This window comes from Danio rerio, chromosome 13, assembly GCF_052040795.2.
Source record: "Danio rerio strain M-AB ecotype USA chromosome 13, GRCz13ab, whole genome shotgun sequence".
NCBI classification, from domain to species: domain Eukaryota; kingdom Metazoa; phylum Chordata; class Actinopteri; order Cypriniformes; family Danionidae; genus Danio; species Danio rerio.
In genome coordinates, this window is record NC_141033.1 from 20099769 (window position 1) to 20112765 (window position 12997).

The following is a 12997-nucleotide window of genomic DNA, read 5'->3' on the forward strand; positions in this document are numbered from 1 at the left end:
CAGGCAGCCACAATATATTTCATTTCCTGCTCATCTAGTTTATTGCTTATAATGTTTAAACTTGCACTTTTAGTAAATGTAATTACTCTCCCCACAGAAAATAAACTGCAGATTGGTTCAGCAGAAACCGTGAGCAGGTCTCCATGGCCCAGTTCGGGGGGCAGAAGAACCCTCCATGGGCGGCCCAGTTTGCGGCAACAGCGGTATCACAGCCTGGCCACACGGGACAGTCCCTGGACCTAAACAGCTTACATTGTAAGTCAGCAAATTCAATGTTTTTAATATAAAGTTTAAATCACTACTCCATTGTGACTTTTTTTAACCCTTGTGTAATTTAGTTATTTTTTTAAATTTAACTTTTATTTTATTTAATTTTTTTTATTGACAATTCTCAATCAGAGGTTTGTGAGGAAAGTGAGGGAAAGAAAATCCATAATACATTATTTTTACAATGTTGAGGAAAGAAATACTGGGTGGTAATCTGCTTGTTAAGTGATGACGTGTTTGTGACGTATGTATACTGTTTCCGGGTCCAAGCCGCCATTCATTTAAGTGGAGAAATCATTCGTTTATGATCGCGTTTTATTCCTATCACACATTAAAGTTAATTTTACATAAAGTCATAGTGTACACAATAAACTCTGGGCTTGCTGCATAACAATTTATAAATTAACAATTTATAAAACAATGAATCACTTTCTGGCCATCGGATATTAGGCATGGACATATATATTGCGATCGTGACTTTCTAAAGTATTAAATCGCTTTGTAAACGTTTATTATTACCATTTCATGAATCTCCCCATTCAGTTGAATAGAGCGCTTGGACCCGGAAGCCGCTCCGCGTGACGTCACACTTAACAAGCGGATTGAACAGATTTCTTAATCTCTGAACCATATTGAGATGTAAATAAAGTAAGTAAACAACAACAAAAAAGAGAACACAGTTGAAGTCATAATAATTAGCACCCCTTTGATTTTTTTTTTTCTTAAATATTTCCCTAATAGCGTTTAACAGACCAAGGAAATTTTTACAGTATGTGTGATAATATTTTTTCTTCTGGAGAAAGTCTTATTTGTTCAGCTAGAATAAAAGCAGTTTTTAAATTTTTAAAAGCCATTTTATGGTCAAAATTATTTGCCCCTTTAAGCTATATATTTTTTTCGATAGTCTACAGAACAAACCATCATTATACAATAACTTGCCTAATTACCCTAACCTGCCTAATTCACCTAGTTAAGCCTTTAAATGTCACTTTCAGCTGTATAGAAGTGTTTTGAAAAATATCTAATCAAATATTATTTACTGTCATCATAACGAAGATAAAATAAATCAGTTATTAGAAATGAGTTATTAAAACTATTATGCTTAGAAATGTGTTGAAAAAAATAATCTCTCTGTTAATCAGAAATTGAGGGAAAAAAATTAACAGGGGGGCTAATAATGCTGACTTCAATTTTACATACACATATAATAATGATAATAAATTAACAAATGACACCCAAGTAAGCCATTACCGTTGAATGTAAGATATTAAACAATTCTTTTCCTAATACACTCTTTGAGTGATACGAGTTTGTATCATTCAAAAGCGAGAAAAAAAGTAGAAAAAAGATAGATACAGGCAGTTAGATGTGCAAAATGGGATATATAAAGCTATTTTATAAAATACAACAGAAAAGGTTGCCAAGCTGTGTAGAAATCCTCTGTTTTGCCATTAATTGTATGTCTAATTTTCTCTATTTGAATGAACTGCAACAGGTCATGCATCAAATAAAAGTAGTTGGGCGGAGAAGGGTTTTTCCGGTTCAATAGGATAATTCTTTTAGCCATTATTAAGCAAAAGGCCAATACATTTGACTGCAAAGATGACAGTAATGCGTTTGTAGGTTTGAGTCCCAACAGTGCCACTAAAAGACACAGTTCAATTTTCAGAAGAAAAATATCAGAGATTGATTTAAAGATTAATGTCCAAAAAGAGATTAACTCTGAACAATGCCAAAAGGTATATTAAATGGTAGCTGGAGCTTGTCGAAAACTGTCATAAATGGGATCAGTTTCTGGGTTTATTGGAGATAGTTTAACTTTTGCCCAGTAAATTGTGTGCAATAGTTTAAACTGTATCAGTGAATGGTGAGCACCGATGGTAGTATGTACACGACGAAGAACTTTTGACCATTCATCATCCGGGAAAACATGGTTATAACATTTAATTGCCAGTCTAAGTTTATTTTAGACTAAGATGAAGAATCTGACATTATATTGAAAGAGAAAATCTAGTGTGATTTATTTATTTATATATTTATTTATTTTTTATATCTTAATTTGGTCACATCTTTTTCTGCGTTTCAGTAAATGGGAGGATTTTTGGTGACAAATCATACTTCAGCACATATTTTGGGAAAATGCTTTGGAATTATAAAAAAAAAAACAAAAATACACTTTTTCACTGTTTTTGTCCCGTTGACTTCCATTATAAAATATTTTTGATTGCAAAGCCATGACACGTACTAACCATGCAAGGGTTAATATGAGTATGCTATTGTTACGCCCCATTCACACGGGGCTTCAGCGTCAACACTTGACTGAAGGCGTGTCTGAGGTTGGGGCTGAAGCGATCGTCATAGAAGCGTCAGCCAATGAAATTCAGTCAGCAATAGGCCACTGTCTTGCTGGTGTATTTGCATACAGCGATCTGATTGGCTGATGCTTTCGTCGACGCTAGAAAAGTTAAGCTAGTCCCAACTTCTGCAGCGAGCAACGCCTCTGAAGCGGCGCCGACGAATTCACAATGTAGTTTGGCAACGCCTGACGTCACCCATTCAAAGTGAACGGGAAGCGTTGACTCTGACGCCCCGTGTGAATGGGGCCTTACTGTTAATTCTCAAACATGGTAAAGCAACAATAATAATATCAGGCCTATGTGTAGGTCTACTGTTGGTTAAAATGCTAAATTTTCTATAGACTTGGAATGTTGGACTTAAACAGACTTTAAATTCATCCTGGTTATTAATGCACAATAAAGTAATAACATCACAATACAACTATTTATAATTCTGTAGTTGATTTAATGTGTTTGAGACATGCTTGTCATTAGTCTTTGACAACATTATTAGACCATTTTTATCACAATTTATTTTCTTACAACTTGTATTATATTCAACATTATATGGGCTAGACTAGTTATACTGATCTCGTTAACATTTATTTTTATGCACAACACTCTGTTAAATAAATCCAAACTGATATTATCATTTAAATGATGTGCACGCTTTTTGGTTCCTTTTCTCTGCTGAGTGCGTTCATGCCATTACTTTGAAAAAAACTTGCATGCAAATACTTCACTCGTGACCCTCAAACAATCGCTCTGTGCAACAAACTGAACGTTATTTACAACTTTATTACCTGTAAATCACAGCCTTTGCAGGTTCTGTTCACTACAATAAAGTTTACTATTTGTAAATATAATTGACTGAATCGTAGAGATGCTGGATGCTGGTGTGGGGGGTTGAATCAAGCTCGTGATCTTTTTCCGATTAGACGTGCAGTTTATTTTTTATAAAAACACTTTCTACAAAACCTTTAAAACCGTTTAAAACATAAAATAAATATTAGTACATTTTGCAGACACTAAATAGGTTTCTGGGGTTTCAGCAAATAGTTGTGATCATTAAACCCACAGTTTAGAGAATGTTAAGCCTGTTTCAAAGAATGTGCCAAAGTGATTGAAGAACACTGTGGGCAGCACTGCCATTGCATTACTTTCATTACCAACATGCAAAAGCAAGTCTAAACGTGCATCATTAAAGACGCTGTTTTTCACTGTAGCTTTATCTAATCTAAAGATCAAAGCTCAAGACGTGTAAAGTTTGGTTTGATGTGACTGGTCAAGGTTTGCTCGTGTTTTACAGCATGTTCGTGGGGTCTTAAAATGTTTTAGGCTTATTTAAATTTTAGGCTTAAATTCACTGAAATATTGTCTTAAACGAGTCTTAATTTTCCAAACAGACCAACAGTCATCCAATCACCAACAATACATCTCAATAAAGCTTTAACAAGTTACATTTATTACCTCATAATTTTAAAGTCTATTTATGCAACCAGAGTTTGCTTGTTTTAACACACTATTTAAAATATGTGGCCAAGAATGAACAAAATTACTTTTTTTTTTGGAGTAAACCATTGAATTTTTTTTCCCACTTGCCTAGGAAAAAAAGGCTTTGTGTTTAAATTTGATTCACAATGATCTTGAAAATGTCCTGTTTTACAATCTCCCATAGCATTAGGAGTGCAGCAGCAGTCTCTTCTGGGAGCGTCTCCTATGTACACTCAGCAGTCGGCTTTAGCTGCAGCCTCCCTCAACTCACAGTCAGCTGCCAACTATCAGCTCTCTCAGCAGACCGCAGCGCTCCAGCAGCAGGCCGCCGCTGCCGCTGCCGCAGCAGCATTACAGCAGGTGAGACTGTCATCCATCGTCATATAGCAGCTGGAGGAAATGCACTGTAAAGCATTTAAATTGTTTTAAATTTCATACTGACATGCTAGATTTACTATTCCAGCATTTTCTGAACAGTTTGCAAGTCTTTACAAATGTTTCCTATACAAAATCACACACACACATAAAACTCAAACACCAACTGCATCCTACAGCGCAACCTGCTTGACCTCTAATTTCTATTGTGATGAATGAACTGGAAACAGTTGCTTTTAGTATGTTCTTTTTTTCTCTTAGTATTGTAAAGAATTAAGACAATTTAGGGAAGATTTACTAATAATGAAAATAGTGTATATGTTCTTTTGACATAACAAACAGTTAGAATCAGTGTAATAAATGAATAATGAAAAGAGATTTTGTAACAGACTTTTTAACTTTTTATTTGTTGGAGTTTTCTTTTCAAATATAATTTGAATATAGTGTGCAGTGTTTTTTTCTTAAAGTTTGTAGCAGGAAATTTACTGATGTTCGTGCCATTATCATCACATCCCAAAAAAGCATGTCTTAACCTATTTTCCTATTGTGATATTAATAGGTTGCAATGACATTATTATCATTCACTCGGGCCTATTTTGCACTTATTTATTTGGTGCGTTTATGCTGATAAACTGATGCATCTCAATTCTTTAAAGGGATGGCTTACCAATAAAAAATCCTGACCATTTGCTCGCAAAATATTCTAAATTTGTATGAATTTCTTTCTTCTGTTGAAATCAAAACAAGATATTCTGAATAATGTTTGAAAAACAGGGTGCCCGTGAGGTCTTAAAAAGTAAAAAAATACTTTCAAAAACTTAAATTCACAGAAATATTGGGTTGTTGGTCTTAAATCATTTTAAACAGGTCTTAATTTTTTTATGTCTAGGTAAAGCTACATTATCAGGCTGAAACTCAGTCACCAATAATCCATCTCAAACTTTTTTTTGCAAAGAAAGACCATTCACCTTAGCAGTTAGACATTTTACAGCAAATTCTCCAAATTAAACTCCATATTCAGGGAAAGAGAACTAAAGCAACACATCCCTTTACATGATCTTCCATTATTACAAAAACTATTTACAGAAGTATTCGGCCCATTACAATAAATTCATAATATTTAGCCCTGTATAAGTCTAAAATTTCATTCATAATGGTCTTAAAAGGGTCTAAAAAGTCTTAAATTTGACTTGAAGAAACCTGCTGAAACCCTAAAAAAAGCAGCTATTGAGATACAGGAACAAGCAATGCCATGAAACTTATAAAACCTATACTACCACTCAGATTATATAAATGATATAAGCCTCATAAAGTGTAAGTTATTTATTTATTCATACAATTATATATCAATAAGTATTTTTCCAAATATAGATGAATTTGATAAATGAACTGGAAGTAAAGATAAACCAAATGTTTGTTTAAATCCAAAATCAAACCAAAAGTGCTTTAGGGATAGTTATTGTGTTGGTGCTTATTTTGTTAACCAGATAAGGGCAAGTCGTTACCTTAGAATTATAAGGGTCTATCTGAAATTTTTGTCAAAATTGAGTTATTGACATATTCTTATTAAATGACAAATTATTTACATTATGGGATGTTTTTTAAGTTGTTTACAATGTATGATGCTTTATATAAAAAACAAATGTTACACATGGAATATTTGCTATTGAATGCAAAAACTTTATAGCTCAATATCTTAAAATCGCAGAGCGCAGATAAAACCTTATAATTCCAAGGTGACAAAGTGTTGCTGCAATGCGTAGGTGCTGTTTTTATAGAATATCCATGTTAGTAAAGGCTTTGTAATTTTTTTTACTTATTATTTTGTTGTTTTTTTATTTATTTATTTAATAATTTTATGATTAAATTGACCCTTTGCTAAGCCACACTTAAAAGTCAGCACATCAATCGTGGCTTAGCAACCATAGCTACGCGCAGGAAGTCTGTCAAGCTTTCGAGCAAGGGGAAATGAGCTAAAGCGTTGTGCATATGAATTGTGCAAATCTGACACCCCGTATCCTTAAAGTTTGGACGGGGTAGTGGAATTTTTTTCTTCTCCAAAACCTAAAACCCAAGGGGAGAAATGCCAGCATGGATCAAGCTCTGTGAGGGGCACTAAAAGAGCGGGGTGAAGTTTTTTTTTTTTTTTTTTTGATATTCCCAACACATTTAGTGATAGACGGCAAAGACTCACAAACCTCTTACCATAAAAAGATCTTAACTGTGTTTCCTACAAAAATACAAAGCAGGGTATGTTTCCCAGCTGTCTTTTTCTTTTTCACTTGATATTATGAGCACTGCTCCATTTAAGGCTTCACAATAGTTGTAGAGCGAGCACAATCCAGTTATATTTCCATCTATTTTAAGCTACGAATATTTGAAATTATATATAAACAGAACAAAATCAAGATGTGATCACAATCCCTGCAGCTGTTTTTCAGTAATTTATAACCCTCATGTCTATGTCAGAGCTACAATTCACAGTTTTTTTTTGTCTGCCTTTTGGAGATTGTGTCATTAGCGTTATAGCGGGTTAGTGTCTGCTTTTATATTTGGTGTTAGATTAATATTTGCTGGTAGAAAAAATCTATTTGTTCACTTCTGCTATTTATACTTGGATTTGCATTTAAATGTATTTATTTTTCCCCTTAACTGCAAATTAGAATAGAAACTGTATAAAAAGCACACAAACATACTGACAGTTGTTGTTATAGATGCTAATATTTGGCACAAATCTATTAATTTTCCCTTTCTGGCTGTTCTTTCTATGAATGAATGATGTAGAAGCACTGTCCATGCATGTTTCCTTGTCAGTAACGATATATTTCATTGCACAACAATTAGTCTATCAGGCTTTTTTAGCACAAAAAAAAAAGAGAAGTCACGGTTTAATTTATTATTTGATTATTTTTACATTTCACATATACCGCTGCGCATGAACTAAGCTGTTAAATGATCGGCGTATGAGGCGGCTAGGCTAAGCTAGCTTTAATATTGATTAGATTATTTTCTAATCGGTTGCGTATTAAGTCGTGAATATACCCCTATAATGCATGCTGCTGCCCTTTTTTTCTGGCTTTCTCAGATATCTCACCTGTTCAACAAAAATGACTAATTATATCGCTGGGAATGTCTGACACTGGCGCATACATATTGTAATAGACATGCCAGGCACGAATGCTTGACAGGCGTACCAACAGTAACTAAGGAGGGCGGGGCTTAGCGAAGGGTCAATTGCCAAGATAATTTCACACAAAATGAGTCTAGAGTCATATTTTTTTCAAGCATTTTTTGAGGAATAATAGCTAGTATAACACTTTTTGTTTTCTGAAAAAAAAGTGTTTTGGTGAATAAAGAGGGAGCAAAATTTACCACACTTTATGACTAAATAGACAAAAAGTGTACAGTAGTTTAAAGCATTTTTTATGAATTATAATGAAATATGCTGCTGCTGTATTTTTAATGTTTTGATAATATTTCACAGCAGGTCCTGTGTTCACAACACTGCACAATGTCACCTAATTTTAACCTGATCTCTTCCCATTTACTGCAGTCCATAAATTTCTTCCTATTTTGTTCTGAATTGTACTCATCTGCATTTCTAGTGTGCTTGATGCTGGAAACCTGAGCCCTTCCCCCACTCCGCACTGAGCAATCTTGAGTCACTGGTGTGTTTTATTTTAGTCGCAGATCAATTCAGCCCTGCAGCAGTATCAACAGCAGCAGCAGCAACAACAGCAGCCACCTCAAGCCCCCCCGCCACAACCTCCACCCCAACAAACACTCTACAATGTCCCACATCAGGTACAAACACTCACCTCCTCGTTCACATTGACCTCTAGCATTTCTGAAGCTATAGCTGATGCCCTGGACTCAAGTATTGGTCTTTGTGATATCTTGTGCATTTCACAAGGTCATGTGTTTGATTCCCATGCTGTATATTTTGCTAAGTTGCTTTTGCTTGAATGCACTGTAAGTCTCTCCGAATAAAAGGGGCCGTCAGGGTCATAAATGTGTGCGCTTTGACAGAGAAGCTAAAAGGACTGCAGTCGATGGAGCAGTTATTTTAAAGAGGGCAAGTACTGCAGTGCATCAGTGTCTGTTTGCATTATTTAACACTCAGCATTCATCTCCACTTTTCGTAGATGTTTTAGGCCATTTGGTCCACATACTATATCAGTGTAGAATTATCTGTTCTGCCTTTATTTAATTGTGGGTTTTGAAAAGTTGTTCGGGCTGGTAATCTATTTTAAAGCTGCCTTTAAAAGTGAGAAAAATTCTTTGATAGTCAATAGTGAAACATCATGCTCAAGTTAAAGTATTATTATTTGCCAAAAAATGTAGTGCGAGAAAAAATATTTGTACTAAAAAATATGAGTATAATATGAGTAGTCCTTCTAAAATTACTCGAGTAGTGAGTATTACGCTGTAAAAATTAATTTATCCATGTTTTACACAGCGGATGCTCTTCCAGCTGCAACCCATCACAGGGAAACACCCATACACCCTCAATCACACACTTGCACTACGGCCAATTTAGCTTACCCAGTTCACCTGTACCACATGTCTTTGGACTTGTGGGGGAATCCGGAGCACCCGGAAGAAACCCACGTGACCACATGGAGAACATGTAAACTCCACACAGAAATCCCAACTGACTAAGCCGAGAGGCTGGAACCAGCGACTTTTTTGCTGTGAGGCGATTGTTCTATCCACTGCGCCACCGCGTCGCCCCATTCATAGATTATACATTTTTAAATATGAGAATATTTGCATGCAAAAATACATTACATTAATATATGCACCTCTAACAGGCTGAGAGAAAGCAGGTTGATGTATTTACATGTGGAGCGAAATCTGTGTAAACTAAGGGGCAAAAATCTAGCTGTGATGAAATGTTGACACTTAGGCCCAATCCCAATTGTACCCCTTAGCACTTCCCCCTTACCCCTACCACTCGTTTTGCGCGTTCCCGTAAAGGGTAAGGGTGTCCCAATTCTCTTTAGCTTGAAGGCTAAGGGGAAGGGGTAGATAGCCCTTCAAATAGAAATTTTTCAGGACTACACTGGAAACCGAGGGATAAGAAAATTTCCCAGAATACACCAGCCACAACGGCAAGATAGTTGCACCCAGAAGTAAGGAGATCCACAAATTTGTATTTTTTTGTAATTATTATGAATTTTTACAACAAACAAGCACATGTTTTAATTGATTCACAACGGCGTTCGTGTTTTACCGTCATGCTTAAAAAAAAAACCTGCTAAAATAAAAACCGCTAAATTTTACTTCCAATAATCCCTAATAATTCCTCCTGTACAGCATTCCCACAACATTCTGTCACTCGATGACACACGAATACCCTGTCAGAAAAGTCTAGTGGCTGGGAATAAGCTTTTTACAGCATTTTCTATAATGTTAATATTGTTTTCATGTGTTTACATGGCCACTGAATACATGGATGAATATGGCCACTGTGTAAATGCGCAGTATAGTTACAATCTTATTGCTACATTATATTGTTATGATAACATAATATATGCCTTCAGTGATTTCCTGAAGATAAAAACAAAAAAAAACACACAACTGGAATCACTACAGCAGTTGCGATTGTCTGATCTCAAATGAAGCATGAGATTGCGATTGCATATAATGACATGTGCAGATGCTGTAGTGCTGTCCCATTTCTTAGAAGTAAATTTTGAAGCCCTTCCCCTTCACACTCTGTTTTAGGGGCCATGGGGAAGGGGTAGGGGTGCAAAAATAGAATTTGGATTGGGCCTTAGATTTTGCATTTTGAACCCTGACAAACAAGTGTCTGCCAGTTGGCGCTGCAAACCAAGTTTCTGCAGCACTGCTACAATATGTGTGATTTGTGCATGTATTTGAAAATGTAACATTCTGTAGTGCGTTTTGATATTGTTTTTAGGCTATTTTTGGATTTCAGTCAACATACAGTAGGCTCTTCAGTAACATGCAGTCTAAACAGTTTCTCTGTCATTGCATGTAATGGTTTTGCATCTTCTTGAACACTTTAAATGCTTCCACACTGTACAAACCTGACAAAAGTCTCTTCGTAGATCAAAGTTGTAAGAGCAACAAATAATAACTTGACTTCTAGTTGAACATTTGGAAAAGTGTCTGAAAGTAGATTTTTCTGATGAATCATCTGCTGAGCTGCATCCCAATCATTACAAACACTGCAGAAGACCTGTTGGAACCTTGCATGGACCCAGGATTCTCACAGAAATTAGGATAATTTATATGATGTATAATTTAAAAAAATTATAACTAATGTGCAATTTCTTCATTTATTTATTGTTTTACAGCTTCCACAACCCCAGCAAGCGCTGCTATCACAGGTACACTGTGTTTCCAGTATTGCATTTTCATCATCATATTTATGTGTTTTTTTTGGTCTCATCATTTTAAATGTGTGAAAAAAGCAAGAGATTTCTTAACACTGCCAGATATGAGCAATATATTTTCTAACAGTGGTTCTGTGTTTATTTTTCAGCCCCCTGTCGCTTTGCCCACCAGTCTGAGCCTGTCCAACCCTCAGCAGACGGCACAGATAACGGTGTCATACCCGACCCCTCGCTCCAGCCACCAGCAGCAGACGCAACCCCAAAAACAGCGTGTTTTTACTGGGGTCGTCAGCAAGCTGCATGACACTTTCGGCTTTGTTGATGAGGATGTCTTCTTCCAGCTCAGGTTCGTTATTGTTCGTTGACTATGTTAGTGCCACAGCCATATCACCCTGCAACACAAGACCGGTTACTCACTGAAGCTAAGCAGGGCAGAGCCTGGTCAGTACCTAGATGCGTGAACACATGGAAAAACTAGGTTGCTGTTGAAAGTAGTGTTAGTGAGGCCAACAGGGGGCGCTCAACCTGTGGTCTGTGTGGGTGCTAATGCCCTAGTAATAGTGAAGGGGACACTATACTGTCAGTGGGCGCCCTCTTTCGGATGAGACACTAAACCTAGGTCCTGACTCTTTGGTCATTAAAAAATTTCATGGCACTTCTTATATAGTGTAGGGGTGTAACCCCGGTGCCCTGGCCAGATTCCCTCCATTGGCCCTTACCGATCATGGCCTCCCAATTATCCCCATCCACCGAATTGGCTCTATCATTAGCCGCGTTTCCACAATCGCGCTTAAAGCGAGCGAGCCAAGGCCAGTCGCGTTTCCACTGTCACTTCCGGGGCCTAATCGGGCCAAATCAGGGCTTTCTTGGGGCCAGCAGCTGGCCTTTTTCGGCCCGCCGAATACCTTGGGCCAAAGAGGGCCAACTGGGGCTTCGGGGCGGAGTGAAAGGAGCGGCGAAGTGCTGACACATCTTTCCGATCGCACACGAGTATGCGCCAAACAAATAAATAAATTAGGGAAAGAAAACATCTAGTCTTATAGGCTGGGGTCTTTTTGCGTATGATCACCCTGTTTACCTTTTAAATGTAAGGCTCTTGCATAAAATAATAAAGTTTTCATTTATAAGTGGCTTTTCTTTGCTGCGTCCTCCTTGATGTTTCAATAACGCATAATAATCTTTACACCATATTAAACACAGCAGACGGTAAAGGTTTTTAAGAGTTTTTGTCAAGTTTTAAAAGTTTTTTTGTGCGTGTTTAGATTCCTATATGTGTGTGAGACTGAGCAAAGGAGCGCTCCCTTCACAGCTCTGTTGATGCCGTGCGGCTTTTTTCTTTGTGTTATTTATTTTTGAGATAATACACAATATGAATACAGCAGAAAGACATGAAACTTTACATATTTCGTGTCCACTTTGGTAGGCTCAAAACAATAGTGTCAGCTCTTTATAAAATAGCCTAAGCTATATTGAAATAATTTTAAGAATTACAAATATAGGATATAATAAAATCGCATTAAATAAATAAACCAATATAAAACTAACAAAAGCTAAACCAATTTTGGAATATACAATAAATCAAATCATTTTAAAGCCATATTAAACTTTCATTTTACAAAGGTCTATCTGAAAAAAAGATTTTAGATGTTTTCTAAAAACAATAAACACAGAAGAAGGTTTAAAATATTATTTATTAAGTATTTGGATACGATGATAATAATCAAATCATGCAAACAGAGCATTTTTAGGGTGAGTGAAAGCAGAAACTAGGCGACCTTTTTTCTTTTCTTTTATCTTTTTTTCTTAAATACATGAAGAGCTTTAGTTTATAGCTGCTGAGCGCAATGAAACATAGACAATATTTTATTGCATTTATGTGCTGAAATACTGAACACTTTCCCTTAAATAAAGGGGAATCACCTAAGTGTCTGATAGCCTATAGGAAAAAAATTAATGTTTCAGGTCGTTCCGGAGCATTCGGGCTGAATGTTTGACGGCGTCTATGTAAACGATGATGTTATAAAATACATTTTCTTTTTTTGTTTCATTTTTCTATCTTTATTAACGGAGAATGTCTGTGGTTTTATATTATGGATTGATGCGCTCACTGCGCTGGGTACCTCTGTTAGTGGCGAGACCACTCGATTTCGATGCCAACTG

At 36.3% G+C, this 12997-nt stretch overlaps 2 protein-coding genes across 8 annotated transcripts in view; one reads left to right on the forward strand and one right to left on the reverse strand.

Annotated features, from left to right (window-relative positions):
• The window catches only part of vdac2 (voltage-dependent anion channel 2), a 732443-nt gene that overhangs the window by 660114 nt on the left and 59332 nt on the right, over positions 1–12997 (reverse strand). The window lies entirely within an intron of this gene.
• The window catches only part of ccar1 (cell division cycle and apoptosis regulator 1), a 68790-nt gene that overhangs the window by 4777 nt on the left and 51016 nt on the right, over positions 1–12997 (forward strand). For all 7 annotated transcript variants that reach the window (XR_015505345.1, XR_015505346.1, NM_001145599.2 and 4 more), the window contains 5 exon segments: positions 98–255; positions 4282–4457; positions 8157–8276; positions 10799–10831; positions 10987–11183. Coding sequence is in view for 5 of the 7 variants with exons in the window: in NM_001145599.2 (NP_001139071.2) it covers positions 144–255; positions 4282–4457; positions 8157–8276; positions 10799–10831; positions 10987–11183 (638 nt within the window). In the remaining 2 variants the exon portion in view is untranslated.